Source organism: Ambystoma mexicanum, chromosome 11, assembly GCF_040938575.1.
Source record: "Ambystoma mexicanum isolate Mex_15411 chromosome 11, UKY_AmexF1_1, whole genome shotgun sequence".
Classification (NCBI taxonomy): Eukaryota; Metazoa; Chordata; class Amphibia; order Caudata; family Ambystomatidae; genus Ambystoma; species Ambystoma mexicanum.
Window position 1 is genome coordinate 246869942 of NC_090934.1, and position 22912 is coordinate 246892853.

Genomic DNA, 22912 nt, shown 5'->3' on the forward strand with positions numbered 1-22912 from the left:
CATTCCTACCATTCATCACTACGGAGCAACTTGGCCCAAACTGGTGCCCTGTTGCTCCGTAGTAATGAAGCAGTAATTGCGTTCTAGTATTCCTAGAACTAACGCGTACTGCTGTGATGGCCTTTTTAAACGGCAAAAGAAATGCTGCTTGAAAAGGTTTCGCTACAACATTAGTCTCCCGGGGCTACAAACCCAGGAATACTACTGGCAATAATGGCCTCGCCGGCAGGCCATTACTGCCTAAAGGTAATGGCCCGCCTGCTCAGCGATTATTGCCAAATTCATACTTTTATGATTCAAAGACAAATCCAAGATGTTCAGTATTTCACTTATGTTATTGGTCCAGTGTCAGTCAGTGCACACTGTGAGCTTTTATTTAAGTATTTATTTTAATACAATTGATTACATGAAAGGAATCAAGAAACATGAAATATCTTTATATATTCTTAATTAAGAAGAGGTCTTTGAAAAATGCAAAACAATGAAAACAAAGAACGCCTGCATTAATAATCATCTTTTTATTTGGGTCCTTCTTTTTGAAGGTTTTCCAGTTCATTGTACATAAAGGTAGGCTGTCCCTTCAAACTGCTTCCCATTTATCAATTCTTGTAATGTTACCAGTACATTAATGATGAGTGATCAGGGCCTCATCCAAATATTCTTGATCAAAAAATAATTATGCACCAGGTTACAGATATAATTTTTCTATGCACTTAACTAGGTGGTTATAAATCAGGATATGCTTTGGAAAGTATCCCGAGCCCAATCAGAGGGCCAACATCTCTCCAAATGTTAGGGGATCTTTTCTATACAGAGCACCAGGAGTATCAAAGGGCCCACGTCTCTCCAAATGTTGGGGTTCTGTTCTATGCAGTGCACCAGGAGTATCAAAGGGTTGACAACTCTCCATATGTTAGGGGATATTTTCTATACAGAGCACCAGGAGTATCAAAGGGTTGACATCCCTCTAAATGTTAGGGGATCTTTGTTACACAGTGGTCCTCGCTACAAGTTTGGTGCTATCGCTGCACTAAGTCTGCAAAGATACCACCAAACGGATTTGCCATACCGCTACTGGGTCTGGTAGAATAACCACCGTAGTACAAGTGATGGTATAGTGGTATTAGGCCCCATTTATGGAGCCCATAGCGTGCATGGCGATTTCAGCGAAATTACCACCAGCAGTACTTCTGCCCAAATGGCTGTTTTTTTGGTGGTAAGGTGGCAGAATTACTCCAGCATTTTGCTGAAGGTTTCTCGTCCACCTTACCTCCAAACCCACAGTCTGGTGGTGCTGTAATGCAGCGGCAATGCAGCAGTAATGCAGTGGTAACTCTCTTGCCACTGTATTATTACCTTTTTTAGCCACTCCACCAAACTCATAATGAGGCCCAGTGTACCGGGAGTACCAAAGGGTCCACATCTCTCTGAATGTTAGGAGATCTTTTCTGCACAATGCACCAGGAGTTACAAAGGGTCGACTTCTCTTCAAATGTCGGGCGATCTTTTCTGCACAGTGCACCAGGAGTATCAAAGATTTCATACCTCTCCAAATGTTAGGGGATCTTTCTACACAGTACACCGAGAGTATCAAAGGGTCCACACCTCTTCAAATGTTGGGGATCTTTCTACACAGTGCACCAAGAGTATCAAAGGGTCCACATCTCTCCAAATGTTGTGGGATCTTTTCGGCACAGTGCAAAAGGAGTATCAAAGGATCTACATCTCTCCAAATATTAGAGGATCTTTTGTACACAGTTCACCGGGACTACAAAGGGTCCACATCTCTCCAAATGTTAGGAGATCTTTTGTACACAGTGCACCGGGAGTATCAAAGGGTCCACATATCTCCAAATGTTAGGGGAACTTTTCTGCACTGTGCAAAGGGAGTATGAAAAGGTCCACATCTCTCCAAATGCTAGAGGATCTTTTGTACACAGTGCACCGGGAGTATCAAAGGGTCCACATCTCTCCAAATGTTAGGGGATCTTTTGTACACAGTGCACCGGGAGTATGAAAAGGTCCACATCTCTCCAAATGTTAGAGGATCTTTTCTACACAGTGCACCGGGAGTGAACCAGTGTTTGGGCCTGTTCTTCTAATCTCAACACACGCTCATTTTACAGAAAGGGCTGAAATCACTTCTGATGTCCTCTGTAGTATGGAAAGTGTGGCTACTAATAGCAGAGCATCAACATAGCACCTGGTCATTAAAAAGTTAATGTGTAGTTGTTTTTTGCATCTGAAAAGACACAAACATCACAGAGATGCACTGGCATTTAATGAAAAATGGAGCTGCCTGAAACAGAGTCAAGTGTCAGGTGCAGAGTCCTTCATATGTCAAGCTGTGCCTGGCATGTGACTTGCTCCCGCTGTTTTATCTTAATTCAGAAGCACGATAGCACCAGGCTGGTACTAATAGTCTACATTTTCAAATAGGCTAGTCTGCTTCTGAACGGAGAGGGGATGTACTCTTTCTTCAACACTCTGTGTGGTTTGTCGATTTTGCCTTAATGTCTAGTCGGCTTCCTTACCTTCATGTTATAATATTATTTATTAAATATTAGTATTGTTTAGGGACGTTTCTATTCTGTGATTGGAAATGTTTGGATTTGTTTTCAAATGTCAAACTATCTGTATGTTTGTTTGATTCTATTAGCTTTCATCATTGTTTTTCTGTTTGTAAATAAAATATTGAATACAAAAAGACACCGGATGCCTGATGAGTGTAATGTAATGCCTAGTGGGAGGAGAAATGCAATTGTTGGAGTGGGCAATTGACTTGAAATGAATATCTGGCCTTTCCGCCAGACAATCTCCTTACTCTGACTTTCTCACATTCTCTCTCCCCGGGCCTTGCTGGAGATAAAGTTATCCATTGCAGACAAGACTTGGTGCAAGGAGGTCACTTTGGCAGTAGCCGGCTCAATATCTATGACTACTACATTTACTTTCACATTTATAACAGTGACCACCTGCTGTTTTCCATAGTCCAGACTTACATTCATCCATCCTTCTGTGTAATAAAAATGAAAAAAGGACCACTCATACCAGTTGTAGTGCAAAACACCACCTCCCCCGCTCCACGCCCCACTGGCCTCCATATAACATTATTTTGACCGTGCCGCTGCTAATGCCACATGATTTAGTAAACAATCATAGCTTCAGGCACTGGATTTTCAGGGAGGGCACCGATGTGAAGTGCTGGCCGCGTGGCTTCCGGTCCCCGACCAGGCACGCTGCCGTCGTTGGTTCTAAATCACCGTTCGTTCCGCCCCTTTGCTTTCCTGAGGAGGCGCTCCATCACAGGAGGGCGTGAATCGAGGAGAGGTGGGGCATCAGCAGAACTAGAGGGATAAGAGGAAGAGGTAAGAGTTATTATCATCAAGGAACAAGTCGAGGGTACGTGTGCAGTCCCCTTTACGTGTTTTTGAGGAATTAAAAAAAAATATGAATTTGCTGCATTCAATTGAACGAATGGTGGATGAATTTTTCCTTGGCTGGACTTCAAAACCAGGTCTCAAAGCTTTAGAGCCAGACACCTAATCAAAACACCATACAAAGATATTTTCATCAACCTGTAAAATGTCCCATATTGGCATTTTTCAATACAGGAATTGTTTGTATACACATTCTTAAATTTAAAAGGCGTTAATCTTTTATACTTAGCCAGAAACAATATAGTAACATCTGTTCACTTGGCTTATTAAAGTCAAATGATATTTTTGTACTGTGTGCTTTCTTCAATTGGGAAAGATACATTTAATGAATTTTGTATTTTTCACCTTAGGATATGTTCACTTCCTGTGACATCACTTCTCATTGCGTTTTTTAGAATCCCCCACTTTTTTTTACTTGTATCCTGGTTATCAATACAACTCCATCACTCCAACAACTATTCGTAGGCCATGGACAAGTGCTCAGTGAAGCACAGTGGCAGACTGGTGAATAGGAAAATCAGAAGTTTACTCGCTCTCACTTTTGTGTGAGCTGCATTCATTCCTCTGACTTCAAAGATAAATAGAGAAAAGGTGTGGTGGCTGGGAGCGGAGTGGGTCACTTTCCATTGGCATGCAGAATGAGGGCAATGTCGTGCTGAGATTTCATGGGTTCCAGTACTCAATAAGAGGCTTGTCTCCTGCATGCATATTACCTCATAAAAATAAATAATAATTCCAATTCGCTGACGTTATGGATAGGTTAGTAAGTGCAGCGTTATGAGACTGTTGCAGCAGGGCAGCAAAGGAAGGGTCACTCACGAAATAACCAACTTGAAAACGCTGCACGCACAGTGGAACCCCACTTCGACACCACAATAATAGGCCCAAAGAATTGTCTTTAAACGAAGGCCAACACTGAGCGTTATTAAACCCTTAGTAATCAGTGCATAAAATGCAACCGAGAGTAAGCCGCTCCGCTGCACAGAGTGCTGCACATTCGCAGCCCTCTAGGCTTGCATAGCTTTCGAAACTGTCCCACAAGGTGGCATTATTGTGATGAGATGGAAATAGAAGATACATGATAAATGGAACTTATAATGCTAAATGTACAATTTAATGAAGGAGACCCATTAACTATCTTATATATTCAGCAACAAATCTGCACACTGTTTCACAATCATTGTGGCTTACTAATTGTATATTAAATGTTAACATACCCGCAAGGCTCTACATTTCATCCTATATATTCACTTTTATATTTATGAACTATAGATTTGTTAAGATATTTGTAATAACCACAGTTCCCCTCACCTGATATCATTGACTTCTTTCAGATGCTGAAGGAACAGGTTAGGATTCAAAGAGCTTCATTACGAAATGGTGGGTAATGCAGTGGTAACAAACCACTGCATTACCGCTGCATTACCACACTGCCAAACTATGGATTTGGAGGTAAGGTGGAGGAAACACCTCCAGCAAAATGCTGGAGGTAATCCATCTGATTTAAAGACAAAAAATTGCCAAATCAGCATAAATACCTCTGGTGGTAATCCTGCCGAAATCCACATGGAGTCCAGGGTTGATCCAGGGAGCCTGGGGTAACCTGAGTGAAGGAGAACACCAAAGCCATACACTGCAGTCCCGGTGTAACATACAGCGGAGAAACTGCTGTGTGGACGGAGTCCAGGAGACCATCCCGAAAGGTGACATGACCACGAGAGGATTGTGCTGGGTCCGGAACCCGTCTTAAATTTCTGAGACCCGTACCAGTTGGAGGAACGAATTCTCCCATCTGTAAAAGTGTGCTGACCACGGAAAGTTAGGGGAACAAGCAAGAAGTGCCTGGGAGAGAGGTGAGAAACTGAAGGCGATAAGCAGACCAAGCCTACCACCACTTGTAATCTGGTGGTAATTGCACCGGAGCAAATGGTGGTAAAAGGTAAACCCATTTGGTGGTATCTGGGCGAATTTACCATGATATACCACCAAATTTGTAATGAGGCCCACATTTTCCCCTCCAGCCTGATTCACAGGCCCTGCTTTGTACAGCAATTTCAAAAAGCTGGCCAGAGCACTAGGAACTGGGATTAATTAGGGTTTGGGGATGGAATATGTGACCTCAGCCTGGACTTATTAAACCTGCAAAAAGGAACCATTTGACACCATAGTGGCAGATATGAAGGCTGCAACTTGAATTCCACACTGAAACAAGGTATCCAGCACTCTCATGAGTTCGGAATCAAGAGGTTTGTAGTTCAAACTGAGGACAACTGTTCTAGGTTAACAAGCTCTGTCGCCTGAAATGCACTCTCACTGAAACTCCCTTGTAAGTAAGCCATAGCAAATGTATGTGGGTGCAATGAGTTCGAGACTATGGCTGGAGGATACAAGGTTAACTATTTTCACAATAGATAAAGAAGCGGCACTTGATAATGTTGTGATGCTGATTGTGGCTCCCTATTCCTGTAAACTCATAGGCACCCGGTACCACCTCCAGTTTTGGAAAATTATGTGCTAACCCAATGGACGTCATTACAAGTTTGGCAGTAATTCTGTGATTTAGTTGTAGAGTTACTGCCAAATTTGATTACTGTTACACCCTATTGGTCTGGAGAATTTACTGCCAGATTCTAAGTGGTGGTAAAAAAGTGTTAATCCCCATGTCTGGAGTGCAAAGAATTCCATTGGGATTTTGCTGGGTTTACTGTGAGTGGTACTTCCGCTATGGTGAAGCTGAAGATTTTTGGCCTCAAGTGAGGATTTAACTCCAGCATTTGCCCATATGCTAGAGTTAGATTTAAATAGTCAATCTTCAGATATAGGTATATGTTCAAGTTAAATATTCCACTGCCCCTCCAATCCCAGAATTTAGTGGGGCAGTACAATTGGCAGTAATTCCATTACTTCAAAGGGAGTCTAGGTAACAAAATTAACGCCAAAAATGTCCTCTGCCAAACGGAACGTTGCAGGTGTATGAAAGCAAATGAATGATATTGCTACTTCTCTGGAGAGATTGAGCTGTATTTTGCTGAAAGAGACCTGCAACCGTGATGTATCCGGAAAATGGTATATCCCGGAGAGAGTTTGCATACACTAATCTGCCTTGTCGACCAAATGAAGGTTTGTGCTTTCTATTTGCATCCAATGCATATTCTGTGAGTTGTGCTAGGTTCCCGGAGAGGTCATTGGTGCAGGAAAGACCAGTCATTGGCAGTGTACATTCGGGTGACCCAACCAATCCATTGGGTCTCAGAGATCTACATGGACCAAGAAATGAAGGAATCAAGTCTCTGCATTGTACTGTTTTAGCACATCATGTCACAGAATTAGGAAACACTAGGATGTGTAGAAGGTGGCCTTGGACTGCATTTAACAGTGGAAGCACATGAGTTGCTATTTCACATAGATGTTTCTAATGCTTCTTGTCGGAATAGAAAGTATATTGTGCCTCCTATTGTAAAAAATATATTTAATATTGGCCTACGCCAAGCTGCTCGAAAGTCGCTTGCGAGAGAAATCTGTGTTGCAAGGTCCATCTACGTAGACCGCCATTTTAGGTCAAACCGCCATTTTAGGATTCGTTGTGGAAAAGTCATCCTGTGAGCTAAAATGGTGAACGATGTCATTGCAAAATACAACACGGCCGTCTTGACCTCTGTACATAGCTAATGTGTAAACTGCCTGCAAGCCACTTGTTGAGGTCATGAACTGAGACCTCGTCCTTCATTGACCTATGTGTAAAGGGATCTCTTGTGCGATGAAAATAATCCACAAGCATATATTGAGATAATGTGTTTACATACTGAACGAAGAACATCTGTCTTACTACATTGTATTTATGTTTAAGAAGGCCTGCATGCGAAACATTAGAATACACAGTTAATGCATACGCTTGTTGTTACATGTATGAAAGACAAACCAGTTATATGCGGTTATTTGAGACTCGGCATGAACCCTAGAATTGGTGATGTATAAAGTAGAATATTAACCCGAAGTGGGGTTCGACATAGTGCCCACAAAATGTATAAAAAGCGAATGCATTCTAATATACAGCGTCTGTCACTGAACACAATGAACCACGCTGGAGTTCGTTGTGTTGTACTGAAGGCCGATGGCTATCTGACTTTGCACTGTTTTCGTAATTGAATTCAGTAGAGAATAAAGTACTTTGTATGTTCCTTTGTAACCCGTGTTCAGTGTATTTCCTTTTGGGGTACTCAGCCTCGATATTTTATTTCTGTTTTCACACTCTCGCTATCTGATTCTCTACTTAGAGGGCACTCACCTTCCAACGGTTCCCACACTCGTTACACAGGACAAAGGTTGTCATAGGCTCATCAGCACTCCGCGTCTGCACCTGAAGATAAAACACATACTACAATTACCTCAAGAAGCAGTGTGGATTTGGAGCCACGCTCTATGGAAGTGGAAAATTAGATTTGGTATATATTAGACTAATGACACAGGTCAGTGTGCCCTTTGAGTTATCTGTGCTCAACCAATAGGTCAAATGCACACATTTCTATGAGGTCTAACCAAACTTTCACCATTCTGCAATCAATAGAATGGGTATTAATGATACAAATAAGATATCATTTAATCCAGTTCAGTTTTTATTTTGCAATATATGAATAGTCAATATTGGAGGATGATGGGAAGTGCTGTGTTGTCAGAATTCATTGATACAGAAGAAGAAGCAATACTACAGTACAGAAATTGGAATAACACCATTTCAAAAATCCAATCGGAGCATGCACACTTGAGCACACACCTGACCCATGTCACTCAGTCTCTCCTGTTGCCCTCTGATAACTTAACATTATTGAAAATGAGGTCATAGGGACAGCATATAAATCAGGAGTGATTTCATAGGACACCCACCAAAAGTGTTAATTTAAGTGCCTATGTTCTGGGGAGAGAAGGAGAATTGCAGGAACATTGCACATGTTTGGCACCTATTTGCAACATTCATTTATTTCACACATGAATGTAATCCCTTCAATCAATACAATAAGTTCAAAGCTATATTCAATAAGGAAATCACAATCATTTAAACACAGGAATGAAAAGACAAAAATTCATCATTCACTTTTTCCAATAAATATTTGCTGTTTAAAGTGACCACATCTGATGGAAAAAAGGCCTATTGATACATTAAGAGTATGAGTGTTTAGTTTTCCACATATGTAATCCAGTTAACCATTCTTATTGTTTATTCTGTGTATGCTTTAACAGGTGTTTGAACCAGATTGTATTCTTTTTAATTTAACAGAATATCCCCTTGTTAAGGGGCGAAATATGGGTTTGCATACAATAATAAACTTTGATATGCTGGTTCTTGAATCAACAGACCAGGACCCTAAAATAAGAAATATGTTTTTTCCCAAAAACAAAACAGATGTTAGTTATCATCCAGGCACTTAAAGTCTTTTAAAATCTCAAAAAACATTAGAGTCCCTTGGAGTTAGTGTGGATGAGCTAGTGTCTCATCTCTGCTTGAAGAAAAGCTATTTGCCTACTGACAATTTGTTAAGAACATTTCCTAAAACGACTCTGCCACCGGACATTCAAAACTCATGTCCTCAGTAACTGGACAAAAATAAGAGAAACTGAATTCAAAACATGGTGACATAATTGATAGGAATCTATGCCTGGTCTCCTGTAGTTGTAAATCACTCCAAACGGACACAATATAGAACCTGACAGACCTTGAAGCTGGGAGATAAGTATGCATTATATTGCTTAAACCTACAAGAGAATAGATGCTACTTGTGCATTCCTTCCTGCCAGTAAATAAAGAGAGATAGAACAGTTGTCGACAGGTCAAGTGAAATAGGTTACGGTGTACATTTAATAAGAACAGCCACATAAAAACAGAAGTTTAATCAAAACAAGAGAATACATTTTAAAAAAGGTATTAAATTAACAGTAGTGTGAAATGATACACATAGTTTAAGCAAGTTCGTGATTTTCACACCATACACCATGGGAAACAGAAACCAATTAGTGGAAAATGAATTGTAAACTTAAGTACAAGCATCAGTGGTCAATCACAGTTTGCGATGGGTTCACACAAAATTTCAATTCCAACACCTCTGGTGTTATGCAGAGTCATACATCCTTCCTGCCAGACCTTGAAAATTAGGTAAAAATCAATACATCAGGATGCTTAACATTATTTATTTATTGTTTGTTTGTTAGATGTTTATACAATAAGAATATACTGTTTCAAAGCACTCACTGGGCAGGGAGGTTAGAGTGGTAAATAAATCACAAAACAATATTAAGAGCAGAGCGGGAGGAGGGAGAGGGACGAACCTACTATTCCTTGTCAGTGTTCAGAACGTGCAAGTGCAGAAAGGAAGAGGGAAGAGAGGTAGGTGCTGGGGAGTCAGAGCTTGTGGGTGATCCATGGACAAAGTGCTAGGAATGATGAGTGCTACACGGCCTGGGCCATGATTTTATTGTAGCTGTCGATGCCTCGGGAAGTGTAACATATTCCCTTGATAAATGCTAAGAGATATACCCAGAGAGTGTAGGCTTTTATCACCAGGAGAATGAATGCCTCTTTGCCTCAAAGAAAAAGACTTGTAACTTGTGCCATTTGCTATGCATTCCATCGATAAATCTGAATGGAGCTGAATAGAAGGAAATAAAAGCAGAACATGTTTTAAAAAAGAAGCTATAAATTGGATGTTTTCCAGGGTTAGGAATGATCATATTGTTTCATCCATTTTAGCTACAGAAAAACAAAAGACGTGGCTGTAATTTGCAGTGGGAGGATGTTAGTCTCATTGCGATTTGAGTTTTTTTTTGCCACATGAAAATATTTTGAATGCCTTAACTTCTGTTGATCCCAGCTGAATCAGAAACCATATATCAGAAACCATCTAACTTTGAAAAATTGCTGTAATAATTGAAGGTGGGACATTTTGGCAAATGCCTGTTTAGTAAGTTCATATTTACATTTCAAAATAGTTCTCTTGAGGAGGTGGAACATCAAAGTAGAATACATCACTTCCAGCAGATGTTCATGCTCCAAATCAGGATTTAGAGGCCTACATATTTGTAGTATTATACAATTTGAACAGAGAACCAATACATTATAGGTTCATCAAAAATGTCTCGAAAGGGGTACGATTAAGCCTTTTTATAAGCTTTAGCTTTATATAAGCTAGTCCTATTGAGAAAGCAGAGGCTTCTGGGAAACACCCAGAGCAGAAGGAGAGAGGTTCCATAGAGAATGGCAGTTATTCTATGGGAAGACAGGCTGATCCCCAAGAGGGGAGAAAGGAACATCCAGGAAGATGGCTCCTAAGGCCATTCTGGAGACCAATGTCAGACTGGGGCTGTAGCAAAGTAAATCCAGTGCTCAGATGCTGAGCCAGAAGGTGGAGGTGAATCCTGAGAATATCTGGTGGACTGGCTGATCAGGTAGTGAGCATGGATTTGCCAGAGGGAGTCGGTCTAGTGGCCAGCCGGTGCATAGTCCTCCTGATTAGTGTCAATGCCAGAAACCTGAACAAGTGAATTGCTATTCTGAAACAATATGTAAACGAGACTTCCACACAGAAGTTAATATAGTGCACGGTATGTCATCCACTTCCATGTGGACATTAATTCACTCCTTTAGTGAATAAAGTGGCAAGGGCTTGTCTTGATCCGTGATTTCTGTAACCTTTTGAATTTACAGATTTCCATGGCGAGTCCTATGTCTGTCACTTTGTATGCTCGAGTGTGTTTTAATTGCATTTTAGCTGGTTGCATTTTTCACACCACTGCAACCAGTAATGCCTGAATTCAACCCACCATCTACCTCTTGACAGTAAGATCAAACTGTCAAAAGAATGGAGAAAAGAAATTGACCAGTTGGGTGTAGCCGAAAAGATTACACGGTAGGCGGAGGACCAAGGTGCTGTTAGCACCTTGGTCCATGCCGGTAAAATACCGGCACCGCCTTGGAGGAAAGGGGAATTACCGCCCTATTCCAAGGTTGGCGGGGCGGTAATTCCCCCTTCCCCCATTGGCCTTCCCCATTCCCATTTTTGCCCCATAGGGCTCTATGGGAATGGGTAAGGCGCTAATTACAGTGCCGCAAATTGCGGTACCGTAATTAGCACACTGGTCCCTTTGCGGGTTGGTTTTTAACGCCTGCTAAACAGCAGGCGTTAAAGTACCAACCCGCAAAGGGACCTCGTAGTAAGGCAGTAAGGGTTTACCGGTACCAGTGCCCTTACCGGGACCGGTAAACCCTTACCGCCGTCCGTGTAATGAGGCCCACAGAGTCACTCTGCAACAAGACATGAGTCTAACTCACAGTCATGAATGAACATATTCACCCTGATTTATGGAACAGTGCAAAGTGCCTTTTGCCGTGCAAAGTCCCTTTGCACTGCTCCATGAATCAGGGCGGTGTAGTGCAAACTGTATTTTTGCCGTGCAAAGTTATTTTGCACAGCAAAAAGACACTTTGCACAGTTCCATGAATCAGGGTTTGTGTCGGCAGTGCAAAGTCACTTTTCAGCAGTGCGAAGTCACTTTGCACGTGCAAAAAATTCATGAATCGGGCCCACAGAGTTATAGATGGTCCTTTGACTTCTGTGTGAATTCATTAGCATTAATTCACATTAATTTAACATTTAACATTAGCGCCACCCCAGTGTTTTTGCTAACGACTGCAGGATTTAGAGGTGTGCAACGGGGGTGCATTACTTCCTGAAACAGGGATGTGCTGCAATTGGGTTTAAATATAGGCACGTCCGGCCCCCATAACAGGGAAATGTGAAAATCCACTGATTTTGTATTTGTGGATGCTAGAACTGGGCGGGGACTTTCACTTACGCAAAAGCAAATTGGGTGGGTTTTGGCATGTGAATGAAGACTAGTTAGCCTTTTAATAATTGTTACACTGATGAAAACATAAGAATTTATCATTTTTTGAAAAATGCGTTAGAGTAATCAAATAAAGCAAATCTTTCGAAAAAAATAAGTTGTTGAAAAATTAATAGATTTTTGTAAAATAAATAATTATGTACAAGCAAGAATCAATTTGCGACACAGATTGGTTTTTAATAAATAAAATACTGTGTGACAAAAAAAATTGATTTTCCATAATAGTAAGGGACCTGCTATTTATTAATGTGAATCCATCAAAAACGACACATTTCTTGCGAAATAGACAATTAATGTGATTGTAAGTCTGTTTCTCTATTTGCAAGAAAAAGTACAACGTTTAGCCCAGCTCTAGTAGATACGCATCCACAAACCCTGAATTGCCAATGATATACACTGACACAGTTCACTGATCAAAAGTGAGTTATTTTATTTGGCTACAGATATTTAATAAAGTGCAAACCGTACCCCGGCTGAATAATACGTTTAAAAAAAAATAAAATAGCATACAGTAAAAATACAGAAAAAAATCAGAACAATATTAAAGTCACACCAAAGTGCTTATAACGCTGCTTAAAGTGTAGTTTATATGTTGGGGGAGCAACCCTCTCTCTACTATTAATTATCATAAATGTTTATTTTATTTCATATGCATGGAAGTTAATTCTTGAATTGCATGTTTGCTACCCGCTCAAATCCAATTTGCAGAAGGTAATGCTTATCTGCCCACTAAACAAGTCGGGTTGCTTTATGTGCGGGTCCAAACTGCTGCGGTGCGTGCTCCAGGGCGTATTGCCGGCCAAAGAACCGAACTACTCAGACACTTTTAGATTTGGCCGCTCCACCAAGTTGCCCCCAGCTGTCATGAACATGAAGAAGTAAGAGTATCATGGACTAAGTATCACATTTCAACCATGCCATGCTGTGTGTATTCTTCTCCATGCAAGTATTGCATTGAAAAAACAATACGCCTCATCACGAGTCTGGTAGTAACCTTTAAATGCGGCGGTAGCCCTATTACCGGCGCATTTAAGGGTCCGCCAGATCATGGCTTTGGCAGATTTCTCCCCAGCTCTGTGCTGGGGGTAAATCTGCGGCAAATTTGCCGATTTTCGGCGCGATTACCGCCGGCGGGAAATCCGCCAGCAGTAATAGCGCACATATTCCCCATTGAACCCAATGGGGAATTCCCAAATGGGCCCAATGGGGAATGGGCAATAACCCTTCTGCCAAACCCGTGATCCGGCACCAATAGCCCTGGGGGGGTTGGAGGTACGGCTATTAGCTCTGGCGCTAATAGCGCCGGCGTCACCGCCAAACTCGTGATGAGGCCCACATGCTCACGTATGACATGTGCAGCTCCCACTGAAATGTGTGAAAGGCCACAACGTCCATACTGAGTTCTGGCATCAGACCGGTTGTGGAAAGTTGACAAACTTACAAAATGTGAAAATGCAATTCCCCCGATGTACATATGGTGGCGCCAGAGGACTGTATTTGTAAATGCAATGGGAGGCTTAGCCAATGACAAACATATTGCTAGATCAAAACTTGTTCATTTTCTCGTTTAGCTCCTGCAATCAAATTTGAGGATTGTACGTCCTGCAAAAAGCAAGCCACAGTGAAGCCTTTTTACTTTGTGTTCAACTTTCTGAACTAAGTATTGCTAGCTAACACTGCTTTTCAAAGTTCTTAGTGGGCAGGGTGTTTTTGGAGATCTGCCTTCTGTGCTTGAATTTCTTTTGGATGTCACCACCTTAGCCCAAAGCATGGCTCTCAATTCACTCGCAATTGGTGGGTATTCTGGTACGGTAACTCAGTGGTTTGAGCACTCACTACTGTGATCTGTGTGTGCTCTGCAGGTTTGAATTCCGTAAAGGCCAACTCAGCCTTTTATTTGTCCGAGGTCCATAAATGAGTACGAACTTTGGCTGCATTATAATAATTGTATGTAAATGTTCTATGTACTTTGCTTTTGTGAAAGTGCTATATAAATGACAAATTATTACTATTTGCCCGTACTCTCCCTTTCAGCCTTAAGCCATTTACCAGCACTCTCGGCCTCATTCCGAGTTTGGCTGGTGTGGGAAAAAAGTAGGGGTAATTCCTTTACTGACAGCTTTTTTGGCAGTAACAGAATCACCTCCATTTTTCCCACACCGTCAAATTACAAGTTTTGGCAGAATTACCATTGATGGAATTATCAAGTGGTAATTCCACTGATTATTACCACTCAGTGGTATTTCTACAAAAAGTCCCCAAAAGAAACCTATGAATGTCATAAATGGGGACTAATACAACCCTACCACTACTTGTAATCAGTCCTGTGGTAATCCAATGGGATCAAGTGACAGAGACAGTATCTGATTTTGGTGGTCATTTGGCAGAATTAGCACAGAATTAGCACCAAACTCAGAATGAGGCCCGGTCAAGGTCAGTGGGGAGGGTGGCATAGTGAAATGACGCAAGTAAGGTGGATGGGGGGGGTGTTAAACCGGAGCTTTACTCACTGACAAACCCCAATGCCCTGTATCTCTCACCCCCAGTCAGCAAATGTATGGAACGTGGAAACTTGGACATGGATAAACAGACCAAGGTTCCATTACAGCACTTCTTCCTCTCATATGGGAACAGAAACAACTAAAAGATAACAAGTACATGTAAAAAGGCTTGTCCTGCTAACCAACCAAAAAATAACAAATGCATATAATGAGGCACATTATACCACACCCACACAACACGCATACCACACCCACACACCACACACACACACACACGCACACACACCAACATCTTACCACACCGAACAACCCATCAACCAATCAGAACACCACATAGCATGGTCCTTGAACTTGATGGGAAGCAGCCTAATTCTTGTGGGATGAGCATGAGTCCCTTCCGCCCCCCTAACATCATGATCTCCATCACCACCATGTATCCTTCCTTCGCCTATAGCAGGAACACCATCCACTTTATCTGTAACAACAGGGCTACCCTCAGCTCCACCTCCTTGATCACCTTGCACTAGCGGCATAGACTCCAGCTGCACAGAAGGAAGGAACCCATAACGGACTCCTCCGCCCCACCTATGTCACCACCAAAAGCACCACCATTTATCCTTCCTCTCAGCATACAAAGGAATCAACTTTATGTAATATTCAGCCATTCCCAGGAATGATCTAAGCTGCCCCTTGTTCACAGGAGAAGGTGCCTCTCTCATCACCCTAACCAACTCTTCCTTGGGACTTATTCCCCTCTCATCCAGTGTGTGGCCCAGGTGCATTGCACTTGGTATGCCCACATGGCACTTAGACCATTTCACTGTTAATCCACTCTTTTTCAACACTTGCATCACCTCAATTACCCTGTTGTCATGTTCCTTGCGATCCCTTCCCCACACCAATATATCATTTTGTTTTGAAAATATTCAACACCAGGCACACCGCCAAATAAGGTTTGCATGAGCCTCTGAAACACGGCGGATGCCGATGCTAATCCAAAAGGCATACAACAAAGACGATATGCCCCAAAGGGCGTGACAAACTATGTTAGGGTCAGTGACTCTTTGTGTAGGTCTTTCTGGTGGTAAGCGGAAGATAGATCAAATGTGGAGAACCATGTTGCTCTTCTCACAGATGTCAATAGCCATTTGATATTGGGCAGGGGATGACGGTCATCCTATATAATCGCGTTGAGTTCCCTCAAATCCACACACATTCTCAGAATCCCATTCGTCTTGCGTGCCAACACCACTGGTGACAACCATTTGGAACACTCTATTTCTTCAATTATACCAGCTTCTTTAAGCTTTGTGAGTTCACTTTTCACCCCGTCCCTGGCCAACATAGGTACCCTCCTCACTTTGTGGACCTTGGGCACAGCACCCCTCTTTAGAATGATTTTGTGTGAAAAACCCTTGAGCCTTCCAAATGTTTTTGAAAATATGGTAGGAAAAGCTTCTCTGGGATACTCAGCCGCTAAAACCCCATCGGCCAGTGTTGCTTCCCCGCCCTCTACACATAATACAGGTACTGGTTTCCCAGGGTGTATCTCTATCTCTATGGCTGCTTGCTCATCCCAACCCAGAACGTTATCTCCCTTGTGGGCAACATAGAGCTTGTCCTTCATGGTGCACCCCCTGATCTCAATCCTGGCCCATTCGTACCCCAGCACCTTTATGGGTACACAATCTTATGTGTATAGACTTATGTCAGACGGGATCACGGAGGATACGGCCCTACCATAGCTCTTGACATATAGTTCTGGAGACATCATAGTGTAGGGAGACCCTGAATATACAAGCATTTGCAGCTGCACACCATTAACTGTTAGCATGGCCCATGGGCCTTTCCTCTGTGCACTGCCCAGGCTCAATAATACTCCTTCGTGCAACTTATCACACACTCTGTTGTTCACCCCATCGCTGACATAACCAACAACAGCGTCAGAATTCCCTTCGGAATCCAACCTCCTCACTGTCTGTCTGTTCTTGGCAAGTGTCCTGCACATGCAAGCAAAATGTCCCCTTCCTTTGCACCTCCTGCACTCCACCTTACACGTCGGGCAGTCCTTGGCTCCTGTAGCATGCCCCCTCCAACCACATCTCCTGCACACTTCTCTTGTGATAAATGTCCCTTTGTTGTCATTGGTGGACTGGTTTACTCCTTTGCCATTTTCTCCTTTGCCTGGTCTCCACTTCCCTTCACTTACACACATCCTGGCTACTACTGCATGCATGACAGTACTTTGGTTCTCCCTTTCGTTCAATTCAGTTACTTCCTGCACGCTTATTCGCGACTCTCTGATGGCTCTCGCTATCTCAATGACCTTCTCAAGTGGGGGATCCTTCTCAATCCACAAACCTCTCCCTCACCTTGGCGATACTGGTCTTCATCATCACTTGGTCCCTTATGTACTCCTCTAATACGCCTTTGAACTTGCAGGTGGAAATGAGTGCACGCAAGCTGTTACATATACATCTATGCCTTACCCCATGCCTTAAGCCCTTGAAAAGAAATAGTACCACGTTTGGTCTCACCAAAATGCTCCTTGAGTTTCTTAAACACTGTCTCGTGTACACTAACTGCGCCTTCTCTGTCGCCAGCACCCGATATGTGTACACCCTCACTTGGAAGATGTCTACACACGCATAGTTCCTCTCTACCCAACCAGTTCAGCAGTGCTGCTCCTTTTTCTTCATCATCATACCTTGCACCTCCTGCTGCCCTCAGGTACACTTTGAAAGTATCTATCCAGAGGTCCCATATTCCCAGGGGTTGAGTGAAAATGCGGGTGGGGGACGAGCATTGCTTTGCTGCATTCTTGAGTGTAAGGGTGCTCCCTTTTGCTTGCCTTAGCTTTGGGATGGTCTGCTAATGGGCACAACTTCGCTTGAAATGCTTGGCTAACAAAATGCTTCACTTTGATATTTCCGAAATGTACTGTTGATGTGTCCTTATCCTGCACCACTTAAGCTGTTCTGTCGGTGCACCCTGTTGACAGTTCCTTAAATCGGTAGGATTTATAATTATCCCACTCTCCTTTTTGCAGCTTGCTGACAGCCTTGCTCGCTGTCCCTTCCCTGTTCTGTTTTGTGAGTATCCTGTAGCAGATTCCTGAAATTGGTGTACTTGCAAACTTTTTCCAAAATGACGTGCCTCTGTCTTACTGCCGAATGCTGAGCCACTCATCTTGTTGGCCCAGGCGCTCTGACACCGAAATATGCTTATGGGTTGCCTGGCAACGCTGTGCGCATGCACAGAGGGCCTTTCCTCTGGGCCTGTGAGGAAATTGCGCTTGTGTGGGGCCTTGCTCCATCCTACCCCACCACTGGGGTATGAATGTGAGGCAGTGCTGTGCAGGGCTCCTTCGGGCACGTGACCAATGGGGGGGGGCTCTCCTTCACTGATGCCCTCGCAGTATATCGCAGTGTCTGGCAGTGGGTTTTGCCGCGGATCCCTTGTCTGCTACCTCCTCATGCACGCCCGATCGGGAGCGCGCAGGCTCACCAGACATCTCACGCAGCTGGAGACACTCATTGTGCCACTGCAGGTCGCCGCCCTCCTGGCGAGATGGTGCCGCACATGTTCCTCTTTTCTTGCGCTGGGGTTTGCTGCTGCCATCCTCGTCAGTGAAATGACTCAAGTGAGGCGGATGGGGAGTTAAACCAGAGCTTTATTCATTGACAAACCCCAACCCCCTGCAGCTCTCACCCCCAGCCATCAACTGTCTGGAACGCAGAACTTTGGACATGGATAAACCGCCCAAGGTTCCATTACAACACATAGCAGCTGCAGGGTGCCTCTTGCTCCACTGCAATCAAATCTGAGCCTGCTTTGGTTTAGATGGTTACAATGAGGGTAACAGTTGTGGAATGGGTTTACCGGCACCGGTAAAGGTGCCGGTGCCGGTAAACCCGTTCCGCCCTATTACGAGGTCTCCTTGCGGGACCCGCAATGGGTGCCTGGAAAAACCAGGCGTCCTTACCGGGTCCCGCGAGGGGACCAGGGAGCTAACAACGGGCCCGTCATTAACGGGCCCGTTGTTAGCTCCATCCCCATTCCCATTGAGCCCTATGGGGGCTCGAATGGGAATGGGGATGGACCGGGTCCGGGTTCCTCAGACGGGGAATTACCGGGTCCGCCAAGGTTGCGATGGCCCGGTAATTCCTCATTCGAGGAACCTGGGCCAGGATTGCAGTATTGAGGCAACCATGCCGCTTTACCTCCAACCTTCTAATGAGGCCATTGTCTCTTGCGCTGCAAAGCTTACTTTGAAATCCTCTCACAAGGAGTCAATCACATCATTGGTAATGCAGAGTCCTATTTTTCCTGGGTCATGTACTTGCTGAAAGCTGTGCTCTTTAATAATACAAGCCCATATAAGTTTGAAAAAAGTATTGGTATTTAGATAGCGGCATTATTAGAATTTAAAATGAAATCACACTTTTTTAAAGATATTCTTAACCAGCTCGGGATGTCATTTGATTTGATGTTACGGGTGCAGAGGTGACGGGATGTTATTTCCTGTAATTCCAAAGGCCAAACGCCATATGGCATTACAAACGCCAGCCATGTTTGACCCTCATCCACCACTTTGCAGCCCTAAAAAGGTTTCCAACCTCATTTTAAATGGGGGGGTGCCTTTAGTGGAGGTGTGAAAACAAAGCATAATTCATTTACAGCCCCAAATTACGATGTTGCCCCATTTTGGAGCTCTGACAAGATGGAGGAGGGGCACAGAGCGAAGATAAGATGTCTGCCATGCAGTCCTCCTCTAGCTTGCCAGTGCTTCTGCCTGAGATTTCCACGCAGGCGCACAAGGAAACGACTCCTATGGAATCCACCTCACGTTTGCACCTAGTCCATAGGTAAATGCTCCCTGCAAAGTGCATACGCAGACAGCGTTTACTTCTCCACGAGAGGCAGTGGAAAAAATGAAAGATTAAAAGCCACTTTGCTTCATTTTTCCTTCTCTACTCCATTTCACAGACCTTGAAAACTGCATGAAGGTGACCCAACAGCACATAAATGCTAACATTGGTGCACTCCCATATGCAATTTATATTCCTTAAAAAAACGACGCTGTTAGCGGTATTCCCAAATACACAAGTAGCTAGCAGTGCATAGCATGGTGTCTCCAATTCCCCCCTGCCCCTATAGAGACACTGGCAGTGCTCACCTGGTTATAAGAACAGTTTTTCTTCTTGCACTTGCCACACTGCAAGAAGTCCGTCTGCGTGCCCCCTGTCTTTGCCATCTGGTGCTCCCGGATGGCCTCTTGCGTCAGGCTGCTGCGTAGCTCCTTCAGCTCATCGCTAGCCATTTCCTGTAGGGGACACTTCCTGGTCAATATCACAAAATGAGGTTCATGACATTACAGTTCTATCAATGCATGAGAAGTGTATTATTACGATCTGCATTAAATCTAATTATTTGCACCTATTTTTGTGACACAGAAGGGCCAGCCTGGGGAGCCAATGACATGGGTTCATAAATCCCCCTGGTTGCAAGACGAGGCAAACAACCCGCTCATTTCCTCTTGCGACCAAAAGGGGCTTGCGTGCAGAAGGAGAGTCAGGCTGCCGGTACAACTGCCACAAAGTCCAGTGGCCCACACATAGGGCCGCATTACAAATCAGGCGGTCCGGAAATAACGCTGGCGATAAACCCGCCGCCACCGTTGTTTCCGGACCGCCTGATCCCGACTCCTGCAGGCTGGAGGTGATGTTCCCGCCAGGTTTGACCTGGCGGGTTTAACACCGCCCGCCTGCAGGCGGCCGAGGAAACACCGGCAGCATTACGAGATGCTGCCGGTGTTTCCATGATCCACATTCACATTGAGTCCCATTGGACTCAATGGGAATGGGGATTAACACCATTCCGCCTCCGTGATTCCCAGGAAACCGGGGTTGTAATGCTCCGGTAATTCCGGGAATCACGGAGGCGGAATGGTAATACGAGTCTGGCGGTAACCAGGCGATTTTACCGCCTCGGTTACCGCCGGACTCGTAATGAGGCCCATAGTGTTGAATGCATGCCTGGCACCTACTCATGCAGTCTTCCTATGCACCCACATGGATGGAGGACCATGTGGGCGTAGAGTGTGCATTGCAGGTGATGAGATTTACAAGGTCCGCCCTCTGCTATTCTAATTGTACATGTCCACCCCCTTTTTGTTTGTGCACGAAAAAAAAATTGAGGGCTGAGTCACAAAGACATTACTATGACTCCCTCCAGTCCTAAACCTGGAGGGGGATATTTGATATATGAAGAAGTTACCATGAGTAGCTCTGACCCAAGCATGGAGTGGGTTATTTGATTCTCAAAGAAGTTACTATGTGTAAGTCTGACTTACTCCTGACTTACTCAGCATATGTCAGGAGTAAGGCACAAAGAAGTTATTATGAGTAACATTGACTTACTCCTGGGTATGCTGAGTAAGTGAGGAGTATGTTACAAAGATATTACTATGTATAACTCGTTCTCACTCCTCACCTAAATCTGGAGAGGGCTATTCAATTCTCAAACAAGTTACTATGAGTAACTTTGACTTACGCCAACCCTACTTTGAGTAAGTCAGGAGTAAGTCACAAAGAAGTTACTATGAGTAATTGACTCACTCTTGACCAAAACCTGGAGTGAGCAATTCGATTCACAAAGAATTTATTATAAGTAACTATGAATTTCTTCTGTCACTCAGTCAGGAGTAGGTCACAAAGAAGCTATAATGAATAATTTGACTTACTCTCGACTTAGAATAAATCAGGAGTAAGTAACAAAGAAGTTACCAGGAGCACCTGTGAATTACCCAGAGTAAGTAGGTCAGAGTTACTCATAGTAAATTCTTTGTGAACCAAATAACCCTCTCCAGGCTTTTTTCAAGGGTAAGTGAGAGTAACTTGTTTGTGAGTCGTCCGCATTGTCTGGCTAATACAAGCAAGCCCCACACTCCAAACACAGTGGGATCAACCCTGCAGAGACGGGTCAGGCTAGGAAAATGAAAGCAGTCATAGGCTCAAAGAAAGGGACCTACATTTCTAAATCACAATTAGGGAAAAATCAAGAAAAATCGCTTGAGAAGTAACAAAGGCAGCATTTTGGGCCAATGTGTGGCAAATTGTATTTTAAAGATGTTGGGCTCCATAACATTGGTCCAATCTACTGGCTGTTCAGGGCACTACCTCATCAAACTGGCTCATATTGGCCCACAATTACCACCCAGAGTAGCCTGTTAGGGCTTCAGTCAGAGTCTGATGGATAGGCCTGGCATAAATGAAAGGGTTCCTGAACGAGCAGGACTTTGCATAGTCTATTGGGTTCGTATTGCAGGTCCCTCTGCCACCCACACTCCACAAGCCCAACATTATGAATGCCTGCACAGGAAATATACAGTTCTTCCGCTTAACGTGGCACTTCTCCAGGTCATTACAGGTCTCCTAAAGTCTTGTCTTGAAGCATCCAAGGTTTCATGGACGCTAACCTAACAGAGAAATTCCTGGATCATTCTGGACCTTCTCGCCACCCTGACAGGCTGATCCCGGGTGGGCAAACAACAGTTACATTTATAATCCAGGAGTTTGCTCTACTTGGTACTCACCAAAGCCTGCATTCATTCACTATTTTGGGGCTTACCCCTTTGTGGAATTCTACAGGAAGCCAATGGAATCCGTCCATTTTCTCTTTATTTCCGCCTGTTCATTTATACTACCCTCTGTGCCTGGCTTTGGAAGACTTTTCCCCGATCTTATTTACACCATCGTCTTGCTCCCACACGCTCATCCCCAGGTGCGTAAATCCACCAACCATCATTTTATGTCCCTTCTGTTTTCCTGTTTGACACACCTGCTATCTCCCTCCTCCCCTCACAAAGTGCCCTTTCCCTTAATCCTCCTTCCTCCCTTCTAATCAACCTCATCTGCCCACTTGCTTTCACACTCCACTCCTCCATCTTGCCTACAGCCTCTAGCCGCCTCATATTTGCATCACCCTTTAATTTCTGACTTTCGCTGTTCCTCGTCTCAACTCTTTGCTCACCCTACTAACCCCTTCCAGGTTTCACACTATGTTGACTTCCTAATT

General features: G+C 43.7%; 1 protein-coding gene across 6 annotated transcripts in view; it reads right to left on the minus strand.

The window, feature by feature from the left end:
• Positions 1–503: 503 nt before the first annotated feature.
• Positions 504–22912, minus strand: part of LOC138503325 (transcription elongation factor A protein 3-like) — a 305734-nt gene continuing 283325 nt past the window's right edge. For 5 of the 6 annotated variants that reach the window (XM_069622954.1, XM_069622956.1, XM_069622955.1 and 2 more), the window contains 3 exons: positions 20013–20159; positions 7726–7797; positions 504–3347 (listed from right to left, as the gene is read on the minus strand). In XM_069622954.1, coding sequence (XP_069479055.1) covers positions 3339–3347; positions 7726–7797; positions 20013–20159 — 228 coding nt within the window. In that variant the 3' untranslated portion in view covers positions 504–3338. The remainder of the gene's footprint in view (positions 3348–7725; positions 7798–20012; positions 20160–22912) is intronic. The other variant, XR_011279617.1, reaches the window with a different exon arrangement.